This window comes from Etheostoma spectabile, chromosome 6 (assembly GCF_008692095.1).
Source record: "Etheostoma spectabile isolate EspeVRDwgs_2016 chromosome 6, UIUC_Espe_1.0, whole genome shotgun sequence".
NCBI classification, from domain to species: domain Eukaryota; kingdom Metazoa; phylum Chordata; class Actinopteri; order Perciformes; family Percidae; genus Etheostoma; species Etheostoma spectabile.
In genome coordinates, this window is record NC_045738.1 from 1,417,939 (window position 1) to 1,444,803 (window position 26,865).

General features: G+C 41.2%; 2 protein-coding genes across 3 annotated transcripts in view; one reads left to right on the forward strand and one right to left on the reverse strand.

Moving 5' to 3' along the window:
- Nucleotides 1–842, reverse strand: part of washc5 (WASH complex subunit 5) — a 13,967-nt gene extending 13,125 nt beyond the window's left edge. The window contains exon 1 of one of the 2 annotated variants that reach the window (XM_032517900.1): nt 669–842. The gene's annotated coding sequence lies outside the window, so the exon portion shown is untranslated. The remainder of the gene's footprint in view (nt 1–668) is intronic. The other variant, XM_032517899.1, reaches the window with a different exon arrangement.
- An 8,064-nt stretch (nt 843–8,906) lies between these two features.
- The window catches only part of LOC116690738 (exostosin-1a), a 40,264-nt gene continuing 22,305 nt past the window's right edge, over nt 8,907–26,865 (forward strand). Inside the window, exon 1 of the mRNA XM_032517901.1 lies at nt 8,907–10,845. Coding sequence (XP_032373792.1) covers nt 9,893–10,845 — 953 coding nt within the window. The 5' untranslated portion in view covers nt 8,907–9,892. The remainder of the gene's footprint in view (nt 10,846–26,865) is intronic.

The window sequence follows — 26,865 nt, forward strand, 5'->3', positions numbered from 1 at the left end:
AGAGAAAGAAAACAACAGGTAGTTAAAAGACCTTTTGATGCAGTTTTTATTTTTGTCATCCACCCCAATGAATGCCTGGTATCATCTAGACTGGTTCTGCTTAGGACTCCTCCTGACAGGGGCAAATACAAACAGCATGCTCCCAAGTGGTTTAGGTAATAGCTTATTACATTAGTATTACCTAGCAAATGTATAGTACTATTATCAGAGTACTTTATGGGAGAATGGAGGTTTTCTCACCGGAAATAGAGTGCAACAAGCATTTGAATTGCTCTATTGCACTGCAATGTTGACTCATTCAAACGTTAGTCCTATAATGTCTCTTTATAACATTTAAACACCCATAGGTTTCGAAATTCCCATGTTTCTTGAAGACACATCAACACACATTGCAAGCCCTCATTTAGCTGTTAATAGACTGGTTGTTAAACATTGAATGGATGAATTTGAGGAGTGTGACGGTAGTTTATATTATAAATTATTATGGGCATGCTAACCTTAGCATATATTCTGCTAGCTACTTTGATTACCGTTCGCCTTGATGCTGCAGACGGCGGCACATGAAGAGATGCTAACGAATGGTGGTAAACTAACTCCTTTACGTCTTGGTAATTTAATTTATATAGCCCGACATTTTAAAAGTCCTAGGTTGTAGAAAAAAAACTTACTCTGCTCTGATCTTCTCTTCCCTGTTTACTTCCTCATGACCAACCACATGACTCCACTGGGTGTGTTTGATTCTGTTCCCTCAGCGCGCCGGAGGAGGGCGGTCACAAGTATGACCCACTTTTTTGACTTTCGCCACCAAAATTTGCTATATTTTAGAAATCTGTGTTTTTATTTCCTTATCTTAAACGTTCTTTTCCCAACAAACCGTTGGATGGGACTCGCAGTGATACTACCTTTGAATGTAAATCAAAATATATATATATATTTGTCTGAATCACTGTAAATTACATTCCACAAAGACAAAACGGGTCAGGTGCTGAGTTTAGCGGGTTTAGTGCGTTCCGTTTGTACTCGGAACTCGGATCCTAAATCTCAGTAAGGGGTGCGTGTTTCTCTAGATGGCGACAGAGATCCACTATAGCTTCAGTTTATCTGTCTCGCTTCTGCTCTTCTACACTCAGTCTGTGAGTGCAGATTTCTGGCTCCACGGGGATGCAGTGATTTGCAGGCATCGACTAGTGAGAATAAGCCTGAACTGAAATTAAACCAAGCTACTGTGTAAAACCACAGAGATAAATCCACAGCTAAGATATGTAACATCCCGAAGCCTTCAGCTGACACGTTTCCTTGGAGGCCTCTGAAGGGACTTTGCAGTCACTTTAACAGCATCATTTTTTAAAACATCTATAAAATCAATTTGCCTGGAGAAATAATGGACCTTGCTTGTAAATACTGGAGTCTACCGCTCACTGTGTCTGCCACGGCTGAAAAAACTGACGACCAACATGTGGTCAACGTGGATGAATGGCCTAAGCGTTAGCCCTCGTGTTTCCTTTAAATTCCGACTTTTATTGCCAATAAGTCTAACAGGCTGGCAGGCACTTCCTCTAAGCAGTGTGAGCCAGAGGTTATTAACAGTCATATGGAGAGAGCTGTTTGTTTGACCTGTCACCTATCTGTGTGGCAGAGCGAGTTTCATCTCAATCTTGAGCCAGTTAATGTCTTTAAGATCTGTCTGTCATCATCAGTCAATGTTCACATAGTAGGCAACGCTATCTTTTCATCCACCACTGCTGCATTATTTTAATTGCATTTTATCTTTGATATGCAAATTAATCTCTGCTTCAGGGTATTTTTTATTTTACAGATTCTCTTCATAACACATTTACTTTAGTCATTAGTAGAGAGTGGTGATTAACAAGGAACTTGGAGACGGAAGGTGGGACATATATGGCAAGGTGAGCTGCGATTACCGTAATGTCCTCGCCAGGCCGCTGGACCACCATTGCGTCACTGCGTTTTATAGAGGGGACAAGGGAGAAAGACAGACAGGTGTAATTTGGATTCATAGCTTGCCTCCTCATTGACCCGGCTGTCCACAAACTACACACTGTGTCCCTGCCGCCGCTGGATTTATTACCCGTTTACCATCACACCAAGGTCACATTCCCAGCGGCACCTGGGTCATATGGCTTTTCTGGGAAGCACCATGAAAGGTTTGCACTTAATGAGGTCTCTTACTACACAACTTCTTTGAACCTTCTGGTGCCTTAAGGATTTTCTCTTCTTGTTATCATCATTGGTTCTTGAAGAATCTCATTTGAGAATAGTTTTTATTGCAAAATACTAGATCGTTTGTGATGAATAAAATGCTATGCAGGTGAAGGGCACCACATAATACAGCAACAGTGCAATCTTATACCATAGGGAAGTATTCCAAACACATATATATTCATTTGGCTGTTGACTGAACAGTGACCAAATGACCCTGTGCCCATTGAGCACACTGACAGATCTCAGTTCTCACTCCCTGAGTCGCCTGGCGGCCATTGACTGTTGGGTCGGGTAATTACCATTCGTCAGTGAAACGCTTGAGTTGGCTGACAAATGAAGATTGCCTCTTACCTGTGAGCTACTCTGTGTGCTAACAAACTCCCCAAATTAAAGACTTTAGATAACATTTTTCATGAAAGACTGTCTCTGAGTTTTAATAACTGGAGGATATGATGAGTATTCAGCAGCCATTAGTGGATGATATTAAAGTCCTGTTTGTGCATGTATGTTAAAGATGATGCGAATGCACAAATACAAGGGCATCCATGTAGTGTATGTGCATGCGTGCGTGCGTGCGTGCGTGCCTAGGTGCATTAGCAAACGCACCCCTGTGTACATGTGTTCCCTTAGGCCCTGAGTGCCCTTTATTAGCAGCAAGTTGACTCTATTCAGCTTGGCTAGTGATTAAACCTTTTCATGGCGGGAACTTTCACACCGCTGTGAACTGTGTGAGGTGATTAAAGGCCGCTCAATTTGTAGTCCAGTCCCACTGCTATTCTTCCTCATTGATCTTTTTCAGGCCCTTGAAGGGAGAGCTGCAAGCAGCAGGCTCCTTTCATTGGAATAAGGCCGGCTACATCCTCCATCCCTGCCCTACTCTTTCTGTCTCGCTGCTCTCATTTCAGAAAATATTTCACAGACATGTATCAAATCTAATTACTGCTCAAATTAGCTGCCATGTAAGGCTGGTATTTAATAACGCTTGTGTGATTAACTGTGTTGTGTTTCCTTTGATATTGTTACATGAATTGAATTAATCTCCTTTATGTTGAAGAGTATTTATGATTGCATATCAAGCAACATTCTATAAATGACATGTGCTCAGAGGGCTGACCTTTATAATGTATGATACATAACTCGAGAGGAACAAATGTTGCAGCCCAAAAACCACGCTAAATGCTAACACCAACATGCCGACAATGACAATGCAAGTGTAGTATTTACCATATTCATGGTTACCATTTTAAGTTAGCGTGTTAGCATGCTAACACTTGCTGATTGGAAAGAGGCTGATAAGAATGTCATTAGTTTGCAGGTATAATTTGGTTAAAACTTTACTGTGGCAAACATACAGAACATGTTTGTTCCACATGTAATGGCAAATGACAGTTGCTTAGACATTTCATTCAAAACCACAAATGTCAACTTTGTGGAAATGTTACCAAAGTCATTTAGATTCCTCCACTGGAGAGCATGAATATCTGTACGAAATGTATTTGCAATCCATCCAATTGTTGTTGATATTTCTGTCTGGACTAAAGAGGTGGACCCAAGCCGCTAGCATGACTAAAACACTTTTTGACTGGAACCGATCATTTTGTTTTTCACTACGACTTCTGTTTTATACTTATGACACCTATGTGTCTGTCCATCCTGGAAGGGGGATTAATCCTTCCCCTGCTTTTCTTGATGTTTGTCCCTTTTCCCTATTTAAAGGGTCTGAGGGGGGAGGGTATATTGTTGAGATTTGAAAGACCTCTATGACAAATTAGTAATTTTGACCCAAATAAAGTAGGCTGACTTGACTTGACACCGTAAGAGAATGTTCAATTTCCCCAAAGTACAAAGCTAAAATGCAAATACACTTCCACACACTGCCGAGAGACAAGAAAGGAGAAGGGTTATTGCATCACCAATGATTTGCTCGACGCCAAATCACTTCCCACAAGGAGATTTGATTCTAACAAGTGGTTTCAGTACAAATAGCAAAGACTGATTGTGGTAATGCTCTAATATCAGATTTGATCAAGCAGCAGATGTATTTTTTATTGCAAGTCATTACTGCTGTCATACGTATTAGCATACAAATGGTTTCTAGGCCTATGGAGACCTAAAAGTTAATGCATGTGTAATTGAACCTGATCTCTGCTTTGTGATTGAGATGTTCCAACACACTCAAGTTGCCGTGCACGATTGCACTTGAACACACACACACACACACACACACACACACACACACACACACACACACACACACACTGCCAGCTGGTTGTATTTTTCTCTGTTCTTCTTGTTTAGTCACCATCCTTTTTTCTACAGAGAAAGTGGAAGAGGAAGAAAAATAGGAATTGATCAACACAATACACAAATCTCTTGTATACTGTAGCACAGTTTTAATTATGAATACCACATAAATGATGAAACCTGTTCTTTTTTCTCTTCATTAAACAACATCATAGATGTATATGTCTCCTTAAATGTGATCCTGAAATCAAGCACTTCACTTGATGAATAAAGAGTAATGTGAATGCAAATAATCGTATGTTAAGGAAACTACTGAATGTAAATGAAAAAGGAAAATAACAACTATTCTGTATCATGTTCTGCGCAATGACGTCTTTGTATTCTTTTCATTACCAAGAATGATTTAATAGGTTTATAATAGTGTGTGGGAGCTTTAAAGTGCTACCACTCAAAGTTATGTGACAGGTCCTTATGACTGTAGGACATCACATTAATTATTGCTAGCAAGAGTAGCAGACTTTCAAAATGTAATTTAGTCAGCCTTTTATTGTGACCCTTATTGGCATTTTTGCAGATATGTTATAATGAGATTCAACGTGAGGCACTAAGAGCTTCAGACAGTCATGGTCAGCAGAGGTCGAATCCTACATATTTTGTTGATCCCCTTCATGTGACTACACCAGTCAGTCAAATTTGTAATGTCTCTAATAATTTATGACCAAATATCTTCAAACATAATAGCATTTACACCATCAGCTATACTTTTGTCTTTAGTGCTAATATTAGCATGCTTACACACTAAACTAAGATGGTAAACAGTTCGGCATGTTAGCATTGTCCTTGTGAGCATGTTGATGTGCTGGCATTAGCATTAAGCTCAAAGCTGTTAGCATAGCTTTAGAATATTGTTCATAAGAGGCAAAGGATGTAGCTTGCTGGTTAAATAAGCTAAATGTGATTTAGGACCCTGTATATGATATCAGTGATTGAGTGATATTCAATCTTGGAGTGTAGCCTACATTTGGTTTGGATGAATTTGCAACCATCCTGTTTTGACCTCAAAGCCTTATTGAATTATTAAATTATACAATGTAATATTTTACCCTCTGATCCCTGAAATGACCTTATAGGGTGAGAAGTTATTAATTTAGAAAAACAAGTATTGACATTGATGACTGGCAGCAATCATTACTCTTTCTTTGACTTCATTTATTTATGTATTTAACAGGGACAACACTCATTAATCAACAGCAAAGCAACTGTAAATGAGCCAGATCTTTGAAATCCGTAAAAGGCATATTTTAATGAATTGCTGTTGTGGGAAATACACTTGTTGAGGGTCTGATGATAAAATTGTGTCCCTCTATCTGTCGTTAAATGTGAAGTGACATCCAGCAGCTGGTTAGCTTAGCTAAACAACTGAAAAAGGGGAATAGAACTGGCTCAGTCCAAACCATAGACTGTAAAAAATATTGTTATTTTTGCTATGGACACTCTATGGTCCAAACATAACAAAACACTAACACTTGCTATCTAGTTCGTTGAATCCGTAGGCCTACATAAATCGTAAAGTGTTAAACACAACAAGTTGGGGGGTTGTGGGCTGAACAAGCTAATCGGCTGCTGCAGCTTTATGTTTAATGCACAAATATGAGAGTAGTATAGATTTCATAATCTCACTTTCAGCAAGAACGTTAATGAGTGCATTTTCTCTATCTATCTCTAACTATTCCTTAAATTAAAACAATTTGGGAGGCTACTGGATTGTGACTTGAAAAAATATTAATTTCCATGACTTGTTCCCACTTGAAGAAAGTTACCATATTTACACTATATCCAGCCCTTTAATATAATACATGCATGGTAGCCCTCCACTTAAATCCTTGAGGGGGATCCTACTGGCCCTCTCCGCATTGGGACACTGACACTTCCATTTGTCACATGAAACATTCATTTCACTGTGAGACCTGATACACTTATGGGATTTGTGCATTTCAGCGTCGATACAGATGGATGAGGCTCCGTCAAGAGGGAACATTAAATTACCACAACCAAGGCTGTGCTCTACATAAAAGAGCCACACATACTGTACATAGCATTCACACATATACAAATGACTGTGTGCCTGCATGTGTGTAATCATGCAAATGTCTGCCATTAATATTTTTATCTGAATGTGTGAGTGGGATAAACAAATTTGCAATGCATTGCAGTTATATATACATAAATGAATGACCTCAAAATCTACTCAGAAGGAAATAATAAATCTCCATTTGGCTGTTTAGTTGCTTGGCTGGCTGACACACTGGCTGTCTGGGAAAACTATGCTGACCTGGGTGCATCCAAATTAGATATTGGCATGGTTGCGTGTATTACATAGTGGGAGTGCTGCTCTGGCTCAGTCACCCTGCTGCTCTAAATCTGGCCAGTGCTCAGCTCAGCAAACACAATGCAACAGCGGGGAGACAGCATCTCCACAGTCCCATTAAGCTGCAGATAATAGTTAGACAAAAGCAGAACCCCACAGATGTTTATGAAATGTTTTTTCCTCCTTGAATCCAATTGCCTACATTTTTGTTGATTTGTTCTTACACTTTCATCACGTTGGTTTTGAAGTGAGGCATCCAAATAAGTGCAAAAATAAATTCCAGACTGCAAGTGAGGGACTGTCACAATTACACATGGATAGACCACTTTAAAGAGCTTGGATTAAAATTCAGTGACATATAAACAAAGCACATCTGATCATTCTAGTGGCAAATGCTGAGTAACATCTATCTATTCACATCAGTCACCAGCGGCACCCCCCTTGTAAATTGGTTAAAGGGATGAAAGAGAGAAGGGATGGAAAGAATGCCCGAAAGCAGCAGAGGGGATGATAAGAGAGGGAAAAGGCAGGAGTGGGGTGAGAGAGACCGAAAGAGGAAAGACAAAGAGAAAGGGAGGCGATAAAAAATGAGGAGGTGGCCATCATATCCCTCCCTGTCTTTGATCAGTGGTCCATGGGGAACCGAGGCAGTGCAGATAGCTGGTCCACAGCTCCTGAGGAACGCAGCTTCACATTCCTCCTTGCTCTTTCCCCGCTTCTGCAAAATCACTTGTAGTCTTTCAGACCACAGCAGCTGTGAAAACACATCATGGCTTACTACATGCCAGAAAAGACCTGGCTAATGCACTGCAGTGCCATTGTCCTGCTGGTCTTCATTCATTGGTGCAATTCCTCTCAGTGCAAACGATTCTGATTTCTATCATTGCATTTCTATTTAGGCTGAAAATTATGAATTTCTCTTCTCGCGTAATCCTCGCAACAGAAGGGTCAGAGTTCATGTTCAGTTAAAGAGCAGCACTGGTATGACTTGGTGATCCAGTGTTTTGCTCTAAGGGCACTTCAGCAGGACAAACATGTTGATGAAGAACCAAGAAAGCATCAGAAGGTCTCAGAATGCAACACACAAATATTGCAGATATCCTGTTGTTGTTTTTTTAACATTCATAGCCAATCTCTCAGTTGCAGATCACTTCTTGATACAGGGAGACCTAAATCTCATTGGGGCATGGTCGCAGTCCACCAGTCCTCTGCTTGGATAGTTTATGGTGACTGTACTGTAAAGGGTTGTGCTGCAACTGCTTAAAGTCATCTTCCTTAGAAGTTAAACAAACCAACCAATAAACAACAAGCACTGTAATACAGCAGTATGATGAGCTAGACACAACTGATTGTATCTCCTGCATCATTATGCACAACACTTTTGTCACCATAACATAAGTTATGTAAAGTGCAGATAGGAGTGATATGGCTGTTTGGATTTAGGTGATAGTCATACCTAAAACATGTTTTACTACACACACCTACCTACACCTATACTATTCCTTAGAAGTAAAGCCGATGTGTTTGTAGGGCATTTCCTGAAGTTACCCATAGTTAAGCCTCAAAAGCAACATCAACATATGCGTATTAAAGGAGAGCAATTCCATTTACATTGATTCCATTTTTTTTTAATGACAAATATTGTTATTTATGCCAGAGTTTCAATATGCATGAGAAGTCTTTCAATTGCAAAAAAGGAAATTTGGGCTAAAACTGCGTACGAAGATCTTGTAATATGATCTAAAGCTCCAAACCAGCTATTAAATGTACATAGAGGTGAGATGTCCAGTAGCCGTATTTTACTGTAATGTATATTGTATAGGCCTACATTAAAAGTTGACTTCTGATGGTTCCCCACTTAACTATCATGGATTGCCATAAAAAAATTTTTTCTCATATTAAACCACAAACAAACCACAAATCTCAGATCATAATTCCCTGTCGTAAATAAGTCCCTTCCCTGTTCTGTTCCCTGGATGTGAATGGGTGCACTGGATGCCCCGCCCACCTCGGATGTGACGCGGGCCAATGGCAACGCACCGTGCGCCGTGGAAGAACGTCACATCATCAGCCGTCGTTGTGGTGGGACTGCCGCTGCCGTCTCTACCCGCTTGGCTTGCCGTCTCCACAGCACCTCTTGTTTTTGTGTGTGAGCCACCACTTAAACACTTCACACGACTGGAGACATTTACGGATAAAGTAGCCTGTCCGCTTTGTGGCGGGAGCTAAGGACAAGTTGTGGATAAATGAAGAGACGTTGTTTTTAGAGGAAGAAGACCGACTGCTTCCCCGTCTTTACTTCCAACCAGCGTTAAATCTACTTTGATGCAACCGCTTAGCTTACAAGCTAACAGGGAATGTTTTCAGAAACTAGCTAGCCATTCTGTTAGCCTGCTAGCTAGCTAAATCGGATGGAGAAATTCGCTGTATAGATGTAGCAAACAATTTTAATGATACTTTATTTGTCGGTACATTAGCCAAGTGAAGAGCTATGGCAACGTCTCAAACTGGGTATGTTGAATGTTTAGGGATCCAGTGCCCGCTTGGTTTCTAAAATCAGTAGGGACAATAGTTCAGGCAACAAGTCTGGCACACACTCCTGTTTTAACGTTAGTCAAGTTTGTACTCTTTGTCCTGTGTTGTTATTTGTTACCGTTTAGTTCTAGTTAGTTAACCATGAGCACGCTGTTGAGAAAATGAGCGTTTTTTGCAAAGAATAGGTAATGTTAATCAAAGAAAAGTATGGTGCCACTTTAATGTGAGATCCTCATTTTAAGTGGATCGGGTCACTCTGGTGTATAGGAGAAACCGGTGTCAGTTAGTCGATACAACTGTTGACGAGGAGGCGAAGTGGGTGCACATTATAAATCGCCCACATGCTTTGGATCAGTTCCCGGACTTGTGAAAGGCATCTGAAGCAGAAGGTGGGAGACGTGAGCGCACAACTCTTGCAGCCCGGGGGAAGATGGCGGAGCGTTCCCGCAGGAGGTGGTGAAACCAAAACTTGGGGACTTCTTGGATTTATCGCCACTTATCTTACCCCAGATCGTAGGACACATGCAGGCCAAAAAACGGTACTTAACTCTGTTCTCCGCCGGCGCTTGTCTCATTCTGTTGTTTTGTTTTGGAGGGATACAAGTCCCGCTATCCAGAAAGGGTCCCAGCCGGCGTGATGACCGCAGTCTCGCCGGTTATCATCCCGGGGCGCGGTGGCGTCGCTTCTCGGCGTCCCTGCAGCCGTTCAGCTCCTGGGAGCAAGACCAGAGCGATAGTCACAATGAACACATATCTCCCAGACAGAAGAGGGACGCGAACTCAGGCGTTTACACTGGAAAACGCTGCAGAATGGAGTCCTGCTTTGATTTCTCCCTGTGTCAGAGGAATGGATTTAAAGTTTACGTCTACCCGCAGCAGAAAGGGGAGAAGATGTCAGAAAGTTATCAGAACATATTATCCTCTATCGAAGGATCCATGTTATATACGCCTGACCCAGGACAGGCATGTCTGTTTGTTCTGAGTTTGGACACTCTGGACCGGGACCAGCTTTCCCCCCAGTATGTGCACAATTTGAAAGCAAAAGTCCAGAGCCTTCATCTGTGGAATGGGGGCAAAAACCACATCATATTCAACTTATACTCCGGCACCTGGCCAGACTACACAGAAGACCTTGGCTTTGACATCGGCCTCGCCATGTTGGCCAAGGCCAGCATCAGCACCGAGAACTTTAGGCCCAACTTTGACGTTTCTATCCCTCTTTTCTCTAAAGACCATCCTAGGACAGGAGGTGAAAGGGGCTACCTGAAACATAACACCATTCCCCCTTATAGGAAGTACATGCTTGTTTTTAAGGGGAAGCGGTACCTCACAGGAATAGGTTCAGACACTAGGAATGCTTTATATCATGTTCATAACTCAGAGGATGTGGTCCTCCTCACCACCTGTAAGCATGGGAAGGACTGGCAGAAGCACAAAGATGCACGCTGTGATAAAGACAACGCAGAATACGACAAGTAAGTACTATCCAGTTAACTTTACAACAAGAATGTCTCTTTCCTTTTTTAATTTACACTATACTATTCAGCTCACACTTTAAGCCACTCTACACATCCTTGATAATGACAAGGTAAGTGTTTAGTGTCATGAATGTTTTGACCGAACATTTGTTTTCACCTTGTATTGGGCCTTATGTTTTTTTTAAGATGGGCTCTGTAACCATCGGATACTGTAAGCAACTCTAGGTTACTGGTTTTAAGGTATACCGCGGTTTGAAAAAGTCACGGCTTCAAAACCACTAACATTTTCCATCATACCGTTCTGGTGGTGTGAGCTGTTTTTTATGAGTCTTCAGGAACCGAAAGTGCAGTTTTGAAATCCAGCTCCCTGTCAGTGTGACGTGGGTTTAAAAATAATATATTGTGTTCAATGGAGAGAAAAAAAAAGTACTTTTTGCTTAGATTTTTGAAAATAATACATTTAAAAGCTCCAATTGCAATACCGTGAAACTGATATTTTTGCTGACGGTTATCATACTATCAGAATCTTACAGCCGCCCCTGCCTAGTCAACTCATACAGTGGTTTATAAAAATTGGCATGGCTTTGATAAGAGCCATGTTCCTACAGCACCCTTTTATTATACTGGTAAATATTTTTCAGATTTTTGGATCATATAGTCTTGCCATGCTGTTGTTTTTTTGCTTTCCTGCTTTGTTTAGTGTTGTATTACTCATTAAACTTCCCAGAGATGAGGCAGTACACATATTTATAAAAGGAACTTGGTCAGAGGGCAGTCTAGGTCCTACTTTTCCCTGACTTAATTCTTCATTTTGTACATTTAATTAACTCAACAGCAATAGAAACGCTTTAGTGGACAACAGTGATTTGTTGCTTTTAATAGTCCTCATATCATATGACTTTATTTACCAAACTACTCATCGAGGCACAGATAAGTAGATTTGCCCTAATGTCAGGCACAAGAGCCACTGTATTAACATAATTCAATTGATATCTCCATCTGTCTAAACAGCCTGCTAATGTGGATAAATCTGCTCTCTTGTTCTCAACATTTCCACCTTATTGCCCTTTCAGTGTATTGAGTCCTGATCCTCCCTAAGGAAATTGTCAATACAAAAAATGCACACACTGAGCTAACAGTTATCATGATGCACACAGATATTTTTATCCATCTATTTAAAAGCAAGTAAATGGGGAACTTTGCAACAACTGTAATATGCTGAAAAGATATAAAGTCCTCAGTAATATAGTCCCTGTAAGTAGTACCCATTCCTGCTGAAGGCAATATTGCACAGGCTCCATCGCCTCAAAAAGTTGCTCTGTGATCATCACTCATTCCTCCAGTTAAGCCATGCTGTTTTCTGTGCCCAAATCTGATGAGCAAACTGGCGTCTGTCTCCGTACTTTGGCCAGTGGGATTCATTTCGTGTCCCCCCAGACTGTGCTGTGTTGTTACTGGTGACTGGGTGGCGCTGTGTGTTTGACTGTGGCTCTTTGGAGTGGATTAGTTGGGACAAAGCGCTGGTGCCACTAAGGGGAAGCCGTTCTGGTCCCTGTTTGCTCAGTCATTTCCCAGACAAACCCAACTGCATCAGCCAGGAATGCCCTGGCCCCATCTCGTGTCCTGCATGACCCCTCAGTTGTTTGGGGCCTGTTGTGATTGACCCCCATGTAAACTCTTTACCGCATTATTGTCAGTTGTTCAGTTTGGGCAAAAAAACAAGTTCAATGTAAAAGGTTCTGCTATGAAACCTGGCTGCAACATGGATTACAGTGAGGATTCGGTGTTTTCTTTCAGTCGTCCTATCATAAACTGCTTCGGATGGGTTTTCATATGATGTCTAATGTGTTTGCTTAGCATTGATCCTCAGAGCATTCTCATCTTAGTGTCAGCCTGTGTAGGTAGGTATCAGCTTATGAGGTTCATTCGTTGGCTCAGCAGAATAACATTCTCCATATCACTCTTAAGACATGAGCTATCTGCTCTCTCTGCTGCCAGGGAGTGATTTCACACAGTGAGATGGGTGGCATCAGAGCCATAACCCAAAGGAAAAATGAATCCTCCTGTCATTAAGTAGCATTGGGGGAGAAACAGGCTTTGCATATCTCTCTAGCCCTCGTCGGCTTAGCTTCATTGCATGGCTACACTAAAGTATTTTCAGTGGTTCTCAGTCGGTATCAATATCCTCAGTAAGCCACATCCCTATCAGCCAACAGGCTTTGGCTTGATCCCAAGTCCACTGCACAATTCCCGTTAAGTTAAGTTAAATTAATTTACTGTACCTTCTCACTGAGCTGGTATCCCTATATAAGTTTAAGTCTGTATGTCACTTACACTTATATGGTTACAAACAGAGGTGCCACGGAGGGAAGCCACACAGATGACCTAAACAAAGATGACACAGAGCCCGATGGAAGTCTGCTCTCAGTCATTATGATCCAGTTAGCAAAAAAAACATGCTGAAGTAGTCTCTCAGCGTTGTTTGAATCTCAAACTGGACATATTCTTGGCATGTTGGTGCCTGCCTCATGGAAAGTACATCTTTTGTCTCTTTCGGATCACAATGCCAAACTCAGATTTCTGCAGGTTTACACTAAAGTGTAAAGTGTTGATAGTGGGCACTTCTGATCTGTTGCATCTAATCACCCTATGCCTTGGTCTAGGGCAATGACTCTTAAATATCTGTCGTTGGACTTTCCATCAATTAAAATAGGTCAGCAGGTAGAATAAAGCCATGTGTGAGAGTATCACTTAAATGGCCCATTTGTGTTTCCATTGTGTTCCCCACGCCATTGTGTTTTGTCTCACCAGGAGGTCACGTGATTGGTCACAGCAGTGTGACTTCAGGGCTGTATTTCTCAAAAATTGATTCAGTTTTTAACTTTTAACCACAGGCTGCTGCGTATCGCCCTATGACCTCCACTGTCTCAGCCTAAACACACCACCCACAGTAAAATGAATGGGAGGCCTGACGCCTGATTTGGTGTGAATGCAGCCTAATAGAAACATTTTTTTGGGTAGTGTACATAACAGAGGCAAAGTGAAAAGTTCATCTCTGAACCAGGTATACATTTTTTATGAGAGGTTTGTTTGGTCTGGATGTGGTAAAAATATCTTGCTGTGTACAGGGATTTTACAGAACACAGTTTGAGGCTATTGGGACTCATCTATTGCAGTGTCCCCTTTTTTAATGTGTGTATGCACTAATAGCCCACTCTCACATTTGCCTCCACTGGACTTTGGTGCCATACCTGTTGCTGTCATACCTGTTTTATCCCTTTTCTCTTTTGTGGAGGATAGTATAAGGATGCTCCAGAAGTGATGGGTCCAGTAATATCAAGTGTAATCAGTGTAGATAATCCACTCTACAAGTGTATGACACTGTGGGATGTGCATATTTTGGGCAGTCTTTTTGTAAAATAACAATTTTCCTGATTCTCTTTCTCTATTAGGCCTTATGAATTAAATTACTTCTTTGCACTTGTCACCAACACAGTGGGCCATGAAGAAGAGTTGGGTAGGGTTTTTTTTGGGGGGGGGGAGGGAGAGAAGAGAAGACAAAAGGTTAACTTGTCTGACGGGGCTGATTCATCTCCCGTTTGAACCTTTTAACACACTAGTTAAAGTAGGCTGGTTGTAGCATGCTGCAAACGGGAAGAAGATATTATATGGTCTGAGCTCTTTATAAATATCTCCTTGATTAAGCAGCTATTTGTTAGACAAATTTGACTAGTTAAGATTTAGCATTAGATAGTACTACAAATATGCTTATTCCATACAATGTTATCTCACTTAAAGCGGTGATCAACCTTTTATCCTCAGATTTTGCTCAAGTGCAAATCTACTGTGGGTAGGACTGAGCTCTCTATGCAGGTTGTCGTGTATAATTGTGAGTGAGTTGCACTGTCCCGTTACACAGCCCTATGGGTCAGACAGTACAGTCTGTGGTCTAACTGGGTGGAAGTAATAGTTTCTCTGCCTGGCTGTGGCCCTTTGTGCAACAAATCCCTCTTATCCTCTCCCACTGACAACAAGGAAGTTGTGAAAGACTGAATGCAGCCTCTCAACATAATTACCAAGTAATGGCCATGTCATTTTTGTGTAATAGTTTATACTGGATTCTCCAGATGTTGGCTTGAGTGTATATGGGGTTTTATGCACTGTGTAATGTATATACATGTGTTGCCTGTTTGAAGAAAGAACATCATTTAATTATTCATCTGGACATTGCATTGCATGATACACCTTTTTATTGTTTTGGTTGCAGTTTCAGTGTATTTTCAGCTAGTGTATACTAATTATAAACAACATTTTATCTTAACAGCTTTGTTGACATACTAAATTTGGTATTTGTGTCTGCTTGTGACCCATGTAGTTTCTCTTTCTTTCTCTCTGGAATTGGCACTTCACCATACCTGTACATTAGATATGTGGGGAAGAGTCGAGGGTTGTATTATTGTGTTATTAGTCTGGATAAATGGAAGTAAATTTACAGAATACAGTAATTGCCTGACATCAGCCACATTAGCCGTGTCCCTCCGCTTCCGCTCATTGTGTGTTCCCATCCTCAAAATCCCTTAGCTTCAGGGAAACAACACCAAACTTTAAGCTAGCAAGCTTCACGCTGAGAATTACAAGTTTTAAAGAAAACTTGGAAAGTAGGCCTGCTTGGTTCTTTCGGGGAATAATTGTAAAGTGTTTGCTCTCTAACTGGGATGTTCTGGGACTGACTGATGAGGATTGCTATGGACAAAGTACACACTGCGGTTCATTGGTTAGAACAAATTATGTTTTACCATGTTTCCAGTTAATTTGAATATCTTATAATACTGTACTGTGTGAACAGTTAAACTGCCTTTTTAATATTGTATGTGGCGTTTTCTTTTGCGGGTTGCAGTTGTTCCACTGAAACAAGTTCCTTCCTGAGACCATTTTCCAGAGCCGCTGTCGTTGCGTCCGTAGCTTACCTGGTTTTTCCAGTGTGGTGCGTCTGTGCTGCGTTCCGGCTGCTCCGCGGTTTTGTTCCGTCCTCCGCCAGGCGCCATAACACGCCGGCAGCAGAGCGTCTTGTCTGCCCGACTTTCAGATTTTGTCTCTACAAGTACTTGAAAAAACAGTCCTGTGTTTATTAAGCTAGTATCTACCTTCCACTCCAAGCACTCCTGCAGTTAAACTTCATGCAGTGTTGTTTTAAAAGGATCTGTGGCGTCAAACTGTGTTTCCACCTACAAGATGAATCCCTCGTCATCCATGGTGTTGTAGAGGAGACAATAAGATATCGTGGGTCTTTTGGTCAATTGATTGGCTACTCTGCTGTTTCACTTCTTGCCCGGCAGTTGAAAAAAGACCTGGCGCAAAGAGCTGCTTCACGCATGCTTCTGGGGCGTGCCGTGATGCGGGTGATGGAAAATAAGGCTTAGCACCGTCAAACACTATTGTGATCTGTTTAAAAAAATTGCAAACAACAAAATGCATGTTTTTCTCTTATCATATAATGAATGGGTGGTGTTGCTAGACTCCGTATTTACACATCCTCCCTGAACTATCTGGATTGAAAGGGCATGTTGTTAGAGCATTACAAATGTCATGTTATATTCCACTTATTTGTGAGTTGTAAGTAAACTGCAGCAGGTCTCCATTGTGCTTGTCGGCCTGTCAAGTCCCTGCTGTTTCCAGCCAGTGGGTAGAGTCAACGTTTTACTTCCCTCTTCACCACACTCTATCCTTCAGACATCTGCACTCAGCCACTGTGTACAAGCCTGTAAAACAGCCAACGGAGAGAAGAAAAGATACAGCAGGAGGCAGGTCAGATGCAATTTTAACCTCAAACTGAAAGCCCTCTCACAGCTTGTTTCCAATTAAGAGGCCCTGCCAAGCGAGAGAGTACAAGATGGATAGAGTGAGAGATGAAGGGAGTGGGAAAGACAGAAGAGTGGGAGACCAACAGAGAGTGAGTTACAGGAAAAAAATAAGAACCCAAAGAGAGTAGTGAGAGTCTGAGAAAGTGAAAGACAGAGGGGGGGAAAGTAAAAGCAAGAGAAAAACAGGAAAGAGGACAAATCCATGCCAGCCATCCAGCAGTGAGAGGTGAGTGCAATAGCTGGCTGGATGCTGACGTTGGTCTGCTAGGTGTATTTATAGACTTGCAGGGTTTTAATCCTCAGTATTGGCCAAAGCCCCTGGCAGAGGGCTGCTAGCCAACTTGATGCAGGCTTTACAGAGCTTGGGGAAAAGGATAATCGTTGGGGGAGGATGGTCGATCTCTGAGTTCCTGCACATTAACTTTAAATGCCTATTTACTGTTGATATTGTAGCCGAACTTGTTTTCTGAGTAACTGAACATGTTCTATACCGTGCATTAATTCAGATACGTTGATTCGGACACGTACATGTAGTACACTTTGTACTCTCTACTCACTTGCGTAGTGCCTACATTACGACAGGTTTGTCTCAAATCGCACACGGCTGTTATGCACTTGAAATGATGATTGCAACATTTGACTGCTTCTTTTTTTTAATTGGAAATTGCCACTGGGCGGCGCATTACCACAACCTATTGTTGCCCACCAAATTGTATGCCGCCTTGGAAAAAAAATAGTATACTTGCCGTTTTAATTGCATGTGCTTCAGCTTATTTGCCCACCATTTAAAAAAAATTACCGTTATGAGTGCACCATCCAGGTACTCATATAGCCAGCATTTTGCCGTACTCAGTTTAAATGCACTCAGAATAGCAAGTGTAAGTATGTGGATCTTGACACAGCACTAGTTTGACACACATTTTTGGGACCGATTGCTTCTAGATAAAAGTTGCACTTGAATATAGTGCAAATGCCAAAGCTGACAGCCAGATGTCCACCTACATGCATGCACGTTCTGTGCATGCACGAGAGAATGATGGGTGAAGTTTGATCAACGTACACATTGCTACAACTGCAGGCCATTTTTGGCCACAATCACATAACTCCCTATGGTGCCGAGCGGGCAACAGTTGTGTCATGGCCCTTCATCTGTCCCTGGCTAGATTGTGGGAGATGTTTGTGAATCACTGAGTGTTGGTTGGGAAATTCAGGTTTTTCTTTTATGTGTTATTTCCATCTGCTTGGTTTACAATACATTATCCTTTTAGGGCGGCCAATGAGCTTCTGTGAAATAAAGATACCTGAGGTGATGCAGTATTCCCATTGTGATGGTGTGTTTTCTCTGGACTTAAATTGAGGTGTCATTTGAAAAAAAATGGTAGACCATTATTCTTTTGTTAAGGATTTCTGTGTTAAAATGTTTAAATTGTTAGTTTACCATATTTATTCTCTTTCAATTATGCAGTGGGTTTGGCTTACGTCATTGCAAAAATGTGATTCAGTAGTTGTTGTGATTTATTCTGTGGTTTATGAAAAGATCCCTTTTTCTGGAAGACTCCTCCAGTTGCCATCCTTTATAACGCAGCTCTGCCAGGAAACCATCGGCAGTTGGCCCTGAATGATACAGCAGGCCGCGAAGGAGGCTGGTGAACCACAAAACCACTCCGCACAGATTATATGTGTGTGCTCTACCGACGCAGGCCTCTAAATAACACTTACATTACCACACAATCATTTGGAATGGTCGTTGTTTAAACGTGTTTGACCAGTTTCTGTATGAAAGTGAAATCACAGGAGTCTGAGCAGTTGAGAGGCCTTTAGATACAAGAGGGCCCAGCAGCTCAGGTTTCTCATGCTGTTTCCCTTTCCCTGAAGTTGCATTGGTCTGTTAAACTTGGTCTTGGTCTCTTTATTGGTGCTTACAGTCACTCAGTTCCACCTATAACTTATTAATTTTACGTTCTCTTTTTCCATTCATTTTTAATGAAGACAAGATTAGCTGTATATCGGCATTTATTGCCAATGAGCTTTTACCTCAAGAGTATAATGTATTGTAGCCTATCACACGAGCAATATTGAACTGGCTGTTGGACTACATTTTCCAATACATTGCGTTGTCAGTTTAGTTTATGTTGCTAATTCCACACCTGGCTGTTTATTTCCCTGTGTCTTGTCTCCAAGGCTGTAAAAAGGTTGAATCCCACAGAAAAATGCTGGCACAGTCAGCCACTGACCAGGATTGAGGTGAGCTCTTCTGCATGCTGTGACTGGGAACACCTTTCATATATTTGTCTGCTGATGTTCATCTCTTATCATGATTATGGACAATAGAACCGAAAAGTTGTATCCACCTTTCTTTTTTTTGGTGGTTTCAGTTGTTTTCTTCTTGGTGAATGGCTTGTTTGTGTATTTATATAATAGATGGATGTTTGATGTTCTGAACTGCACATGGTAGATTACATCAACCAGAATGTGCATAATACAGCTTCTGGATAATGAGTACTGTGTAAGAGAGGATTTATTTCTCCTATAGGTCTAATGGTCGTTAGCTATGTGTTAAGGGAGTAAAGGGTTAATCTAAATGGATTAAACACAGTTTCCTATAGAGCCAGGGGATAACAATCTGTTTACAGTATAGAGAGCTCATGGTAAGGGATAGCTATGGAAACAAATGCGTGGAAGCAGGTAAACAGAGCAGCCAGGCTATCACATGGCTGGCATTGTTATTCTTAATAACAGTGTCATGTCATGCAAAAATGACTAAGCCAACTCTGATTTTGAGGAAAGACGCTCACATGGGGTTGACCTATTGATCTGAAGCTAATCCTGTTTACCCACAACATAATTGGTTTGAGTCACACTGAGAACCTGTGCAGAATGTCATCACCTTTTAGTCCTCTCACTTTTCAATGTACTCTCAGTGTAAGAAGACATGCTATGTGTGAATGAATGTCATATAAAACCATTTGAACTGCAAATAATTAGTACAAACATTTCTAATTTTAGATGATTGAAATGTTAATCAGTTGTAAGTAAATGCATTTTATGAATGTGTTTAGGCATGCTGTATGAAATGTGTGTATTTGCATGATAATTTACAGACATCTGCAAAATGAAGGACTCTTATACTATATACTTATACAGGAAGTGTGTTTGTGTGCTGTGTAGATGTATACATGCACACATGCCTGCCCAATCCAAGTAACTACCAAAAGTGAACCGTTTCCCAAAAGCATGCAGTCTACTCGCCTCTCAATTGCTTACCATCTCATTTTTCACTATCACGATTTATAGAGCGAGAGGTCGTGGGTGTACAGAAGGTATCACCATCAATGTGCACATCTCATCACTCATTAATTACTACCAGTGCCTGGGAAGTAGCTAGCTCTACCTTGACTTCAGCTCTTGGCTGTTGACTTGGTTTGTACCTGGGTTAGGCTAATTTAAGAATAATCAAAATCTGGCAAAGTGTGGCATTGTTGGCAGCCATTATAATCTTTGAATGGTCTCTCTCTCTCTCTCTCTCTCTCTCTCTCTGTTTCACACTCTTCTTTGCTGATTCAAATGCTCTGACAGCATGATGTATGTCTTGTCCTTGGCAGACATGAACAGGTTTGTTTTCCTAGAAATGTCTGTAGAGGAGCGCTTCCAGGACTCAAATTTTTTTGTTTGACGTGCTCTTTGGATGGGACAATCATATGTAGCAAAACTCTGAAAAAATTCAAGGCACTCTCACTGGAAAAATCAAAAAGCCTTTATTGTTATGGCTTAGTCATCTTAAACCTTTAAAACCAACTCTGATAAGTTTTGGTATCTTAAACCCTTAGGTTAGTTGATGTTTTCCTCTTGGAATGCTGGGAGAGTGGAATAAGGAAAGGGATGTCTGTGGTCTATTACAGGAAGCACTTTTCTGTCATCATGAGGAGGCACACATCACCATTTCCCAGCTCCTTGACAGTAATAAAGTTGGGCTTGATCAAACACCAAGATGAATAAGATAGAAGGCAGGGGGTAGTAGCAGAGGGTCTGCCAACAAACTTGCATCTAAGGGTGTGGAAAACTTGAAACATGAATGGTAATGAATAGGGGTGGAATCTCTGGGCACCTCACGATTTGATTAAGAGGACAACGATTCGATTCTAAACCGATTATTGATGCATCTCGATACATTTCCATGCGTGATGTAAAAAAAAAGTCACTCTGTTTTCTGATTCTTACATGTCTGGAGACCGTAACTTAAATAAAAAATAAATATATACATACAGTGTATATATTTAATAATCACATATAATAGCATTGTTCTAGAAAGAATTGCGATTCATCTAAGAATCAATTTTTTCCCCCACCCCCAGTGATGAAACACAAGCAGCCTGTTATGGTGATGGAGCTGAACAGGGGGACCTTTTGTGAAGGGTAGTAACAGAATTGATCTAAAATCCATTTTGATGGTGTCTTGACGCTTTCACCTGATTAGAGAGGGTTTTTCTGGACCTCAGGCAGCTTTTCTGGTACACACGCTTAAGTATTATACCTGCGGTTGTACTAGCGTGTAAAGAAGGGCTCACCGGTCCTCCTGAAACCTTCGTTGATGTGAATAATGCGATTTGTGTATGAAAACAAATTGGACCAGATCTGTAAAGACCGTTAGTGATATAGAATGTGATAAAGAAGCTAAGAAATGACTGTGTAGATTTAACATAAAGTGCCACTGGTGGAGCATCTAGAGACCTATAGCTTTTAGCTGATGCTGAAGCTACTGGGGATCCAAATAAAACAAACAAACTTTATGGATGTGATTCCTCATTCAATAAGCCAGTGTTTGCGTGATGCATTAGGGACATTTGCAGTCCCTTTGACAGAGACTTTCTCAATTATTTCTAATGTACAATGAAATATGTTGAAAGCTACATGCAGAATTAAGCGGCACTCTAAAATCAAGGCCACCCAAATCCTATGGGCTTTTAATCCTTCAGTCAATGTGGAGAATTAACCTGCCAAGCACCCGGATATAGACTCTAAATGTCTGACTTTTGACTCAGTGCCACTTTTTTTTGTTTGTTTGGTATTTCATGTATTGTTTTTGGAATGGAGGAGGGACAGCAGTACAATAATACATAGCTTAAGTATTTCTGATTTGGAGAGAGGAGCGGACTGATATGTCCCAAAGAGTTGGACCATATGAGTGTTATTGTCCTTATATCTTCTCAAAGGTACTTTGGCAATGCATCATCATCATCGCCGTTAGGAACCATGTTGTGCTGCGTTGGCGTAACCATACTTGGCAGCATCGAGAAATTACCAGCCACCATGTTGCAGAGCTTGTCTGACACACACACACACACACACACACACACACACACACACACACACACACACACACACAGATATGGTATCTCTCGCTCTCCTCTTTGGAATCCACTTTGTCAGATAAGGGCTTCAACTAGCACTGTAAGAGGAAGGGAAGCTGCTGCACACATGATAACCCTCAGTATGTGATAGTATTAACTCTTACATGAAATCGTGGCCTTTTATTTGTTGCAATCTTTAAAAGTACACGTGTCCATTTAGACACACATTAAACTTATGTCAAAAAAAAATTAAACAGAATGAAGAAAAATGTGGAATTGGTGGCAACCAACATATTGACACTCACTTTCTGTTTCATCAAATGGATATGTGATTCAAACTGAAATGACTTAGACTATGATTTTGTGCCTGTTGGTCTAAGCTTCATACATTTTCTTTCCTTCTCTCACCCAGTGAAATCTGTAACTTCCTCTTGCGAGGTCATAACCAGAGGGCAAGACAGGAACTGTTGTCTTTGATCTTTCCCACTGTTCAAACTAATTACCTGCCCACAGCACCAAGCACTGCCGGCCATGGGATTCATTAACAGATGGTGAAGCTTTGTTCTGTGCCAGTGTGTCTGCAAGGATACAGAGGAATTCAGCTGCCTCAGAGAGGTTATTGGTGTGTAGTCTACATTCCTCTCTGAGATCAGGTTAATTTGTCCTTGGTTGTAACAATGGTTGCTACATACCTAAAAGTAATAATTGGTCTAAATGGCTTTTAGTGTTAGATTGTCTAAAAAACCCTTGGCAGATTGGTAAAAAAAATTACCGGGGTGTAACAGAAGAGGTTACTAGATGTAGATGGCAGGGAGAAAATAAATACTTATTAAAGTTGATTATGGCAGACATTTGCACTCTTTCAGAGAGTTGCAGCGTGACTGACCATGAGCAGTTGGAACTCTGCATTGTTTGCATGGTGTTAATTCGTTAGATGTGGTGTGCATGTCCTGGTGTATAAAAGGTGATGACTGTGACAGGGTATGACAGCGCCTTAAGTGACTTACAGTAATTACAAACCATGTCAACTAATCTTGTCCTCCCTCTGCCCTCCCTTTGACCTCAAGGGCTTTCCAAGGCCGACACTATCACCCATTTAACATCATCTGTTGAGCAACAGTTCAGGTGTTTTCTTTTTAGGCTGTATTATAAAACATTAACTTCACCATATTTCAATTTTTAGATGTTTTTGTAATTATCTATTAAAAAATAATTGAAAGTCTGCCAGCCTCTGCTCAGTAGTTCACCATACCTCTCTGTAATCATTGCATGAGAAGTTTTTAAGACGTAAGCTTGTGCACTCAGCAGGGTCTCATTTGTTCTCAGTGATAACCAGTAGATGTGTAGGTGTCTGTGTGTGGTGTATCGTGGTACCTGGATAGGATTAGATTGCCCTCCCCCATGGTCATCACATTATGAGCGAGGATTTATGAGCTGGTTTATTTTTAAATCATTTGACAGGCTTGGTAGTATTCCATGCCAGGAAAAAGTAGACACATAATGTAGAACTGAATTGTGCTACATTGTGCTGCTTTACTGAAATAGAAACTTGTTCAATGTCTGTATGGATGTTGAGGTCTCAATGCTTTGAGAAAAAAGATCTCAGCAGCCGACAACATCCATCAAATGAGGCATTCCCTCTTCAGCTTTTTATTTTGAAGAGCATTGCCAGCGCCGTAGCCAAGTGCCACACATTTCTGCTAGTTGCTGCAATTTTGTGTATCCTCTGGGATAAACTGCAGTCTTTTTTCCTTCCCCATCATCATTAGTACTGCCGCCACCCTGCAATCTCTCTTTCTGTCACCGAGGCAGTAGGGCTTCTCTCTCCTCTGTGGTCTCGTAATTGTGAGGTAATCATCTTTTGCCTCTTGAGAGCTAAAAGACTGTGTTTACACTTCGTTTTTGGCGGCTTGACTTGGTGAAACACATTTACTCTCTCATTACTTCACACTGGCTTTGCCAATCTACTCCCGGTGCATTTGAGGCTAGTTGTCATCAGCAGGTTCAATGAAATCATTTTTCTCTGTGTTTCATGTGGTGTTTTTAAAGGGTCGGTTTACTCAAATTACAAAATAACTACCTCTAATGGTATATATCCATCCACTTTGGTATAAAGGCCCTGAGACACCAAGGCAACTGTCGGCCGTCAGTCAAAGTTGGGCCTTAGTTTGTGCGGTGTATCCCACACCGTGGCCATGCGTCGGCCTTCATCTGCCTTTTTTTGGCCGATTCAACGGGGCTGTGGGCCCGACAGCCAGTTCATCTGATTGGCTGTTCAGCTTGCAAAATAAACTGTTAATAAACTAATATCTCATACCTGAGACATATATTAAAAAGATCGTAATAGACCTCCCTCACTTTCTCTCTCTGCACCGCTAAACAATTAGCCCCCTAGCAAGCAAGCTGGCTTACTAGCAGCCGGCCAGCCTGTAAATTAGTAAAATGTTAAATGTAACAACTCAATCTTTAATTGAACCCACCTGCTGGTATGGAGAGTAATTTCCTCTCACACGTGCGCAGAACATACATGGCACTTGGCTGTCTGCTATAGGCTCTGGGAATTTTTGACCAAGACAAAGGCCACTAGTTCTCTGGCTGTCGGCTTGGTGTGTCAGGGCCTAAGTGTCGAGATATCAGTCTCTGAGATTTCAGCCTGCTCCCCAACATAATGAAGGTAAGTGGTTGTTTGTGAAAAGAAAATGCATTTAAAATATTTGGCGGCAATATCTTCTTTCCAGAAACAATGTCTTGGTTGCTAATAATAATAGTAATATACTGAACACCAGTTTGTTACACTTTCATTTCCACTGGAACTACTTTTACTTTCTGAGGAAATAGTGCTTTTTAAGATGGTTTTACTGAAGTCTCAACATCAGAAACTCTCCTTTTCACAAGCTTGAACTTCACATTTTGACTTGCCTTGCAAGGTTGTGTGACTTATGGTCCAAAAGTGCAAAGACCAACAGAGATGTAAATGGCAAGCACATGTAAACAACATAAACTCGCTCCTTTTTCTTCCTCTCACTACTCCCCCTATTCATCTCTCTCCCCTGAAACACTTGCATAAGGCCATCCCCTGGTATGTCCTAAAAAAGCCTTATGCTTGTACACATTCCCACATGCAAACACTCGCATACATGGTCCAGTTCGACACATTACCCCTCCGATGTCCCAAATCACACCCACACACAGACAGACACAAAATGCTTCAAAACTGCCTGCTCAGTCAGTCCAGGCAGATTACTAGTTGCAGTTAGACTTCATCAAAATCCCTCTCTCTGCATGATGGATTGGATTAGATCCGACATTGATACCAATTTTGCTTGATAACACGCCATATTTTGAACTAAAAGAGACATTACAAAGCCCCCTTCTCTTTGTCATGGCTTATGTCACGGTTGCCAAGCCATTTGTGAGCTGACAGGGTTATTTACCCTGGTTAACAATTGGTGTTTGAAAAAGCTGTCCACAATCTGATATGTTTACAAAACTCACACAGGTATACTGATACTTGCACAGATGCACATAACAATTCATTTTATTTTACTCATTGTTTTGTTTCTGATTATTTATTCTCGGTATTCTGTTCTCTCCTTTGTTTCCTTCTTCTTAGCAGCTGTTATTCTCCTGTTTCCCTACATCCCACCCTCCTTTCCCTTTCACTCCCCTCAGTTCTCATCCATTCATCACTCCTTTCCTATTTCTCTCCGCTTAACCTTCCATGTCTGTGTCTTTCAGTCCTTCTCTATTCTTCATCACTGTCTGCCTTCTCCCATCCTTCCATATCTTCCTTTATCTGTACCTGCTTGGCCCAGGATTAGAGACATTCCTGACCTGGACTTATCTCTCGTGCAGAACAGCCATGGCAACAGCAGCACCAGCTAGGCTCCATCTCCACCAGAAGTCATTTACTGGCTGTTTGACAGAATACTTTCAAGCTCAGGGATCGCTCAGGTTAATGTGCTCACCTACCAACACTGTTCAGAATCAAACACACTTACTCAGACTTGTGTAACGTGTTGTTCATTTGTGCATTCATTCATTTAGTTAGTCATTTACCAGAGCCATGTTCTATGTAGTTGATAACTGGACAAAGAGATCTGTAGATTTATTACCCTAAGGCTCAGAAAAGTTGGTTGGTGACCCCATGGATCCAAAATGATTTTTTATTTAACCTTTATTAAAGACTTAACCTAACCTTTATTTAAGACTCATTAAGATGCAAAATCTCTTTTTAAGAGTGCCCTGGTTAAGACAGACAGCACAATTAACATGGTTTCAGACATAAAAACGACTGAAGACACACGATGACAGACGTATAAGATATCAAAACATTCTTCAACATTCAAAACATCAACAGCCAGATGGGCCAGCATCCAAGTAATTTAGAATCACTTTAAGTTAGGCAATTAACTGAACTAAATTAGCACAGCAATTAACTGAGATGTAACACTAACACTTTGCTTATACAAACAAAATGGTCCAAAAATTGCTGACAGGTCTGCAGTTAGTTGCCACCCATTCACAAGAGCTGTAGTCATTTTTGGGATTTGGTTTCATCCACAGGTAGGCAATTAGCCCTCTCCAAAATAGCCTGCTAGCATCAGCCTGAGTCCCATTAACTGTACTATGCTTAGCTCGTAGGTGGTAGCTCAAGCTTCGGTGATAATTTAATTTGGCTTTACACAATGTGCATATGGCTTTCGACTTATCTACTGAGCCGTCCGGGAGTTTCGGAAAATAAAAAGCACCATCCATCATGCCTGCAGCAGTACGATGTGTTACGAGGAAGTATATCAGCTTGATGA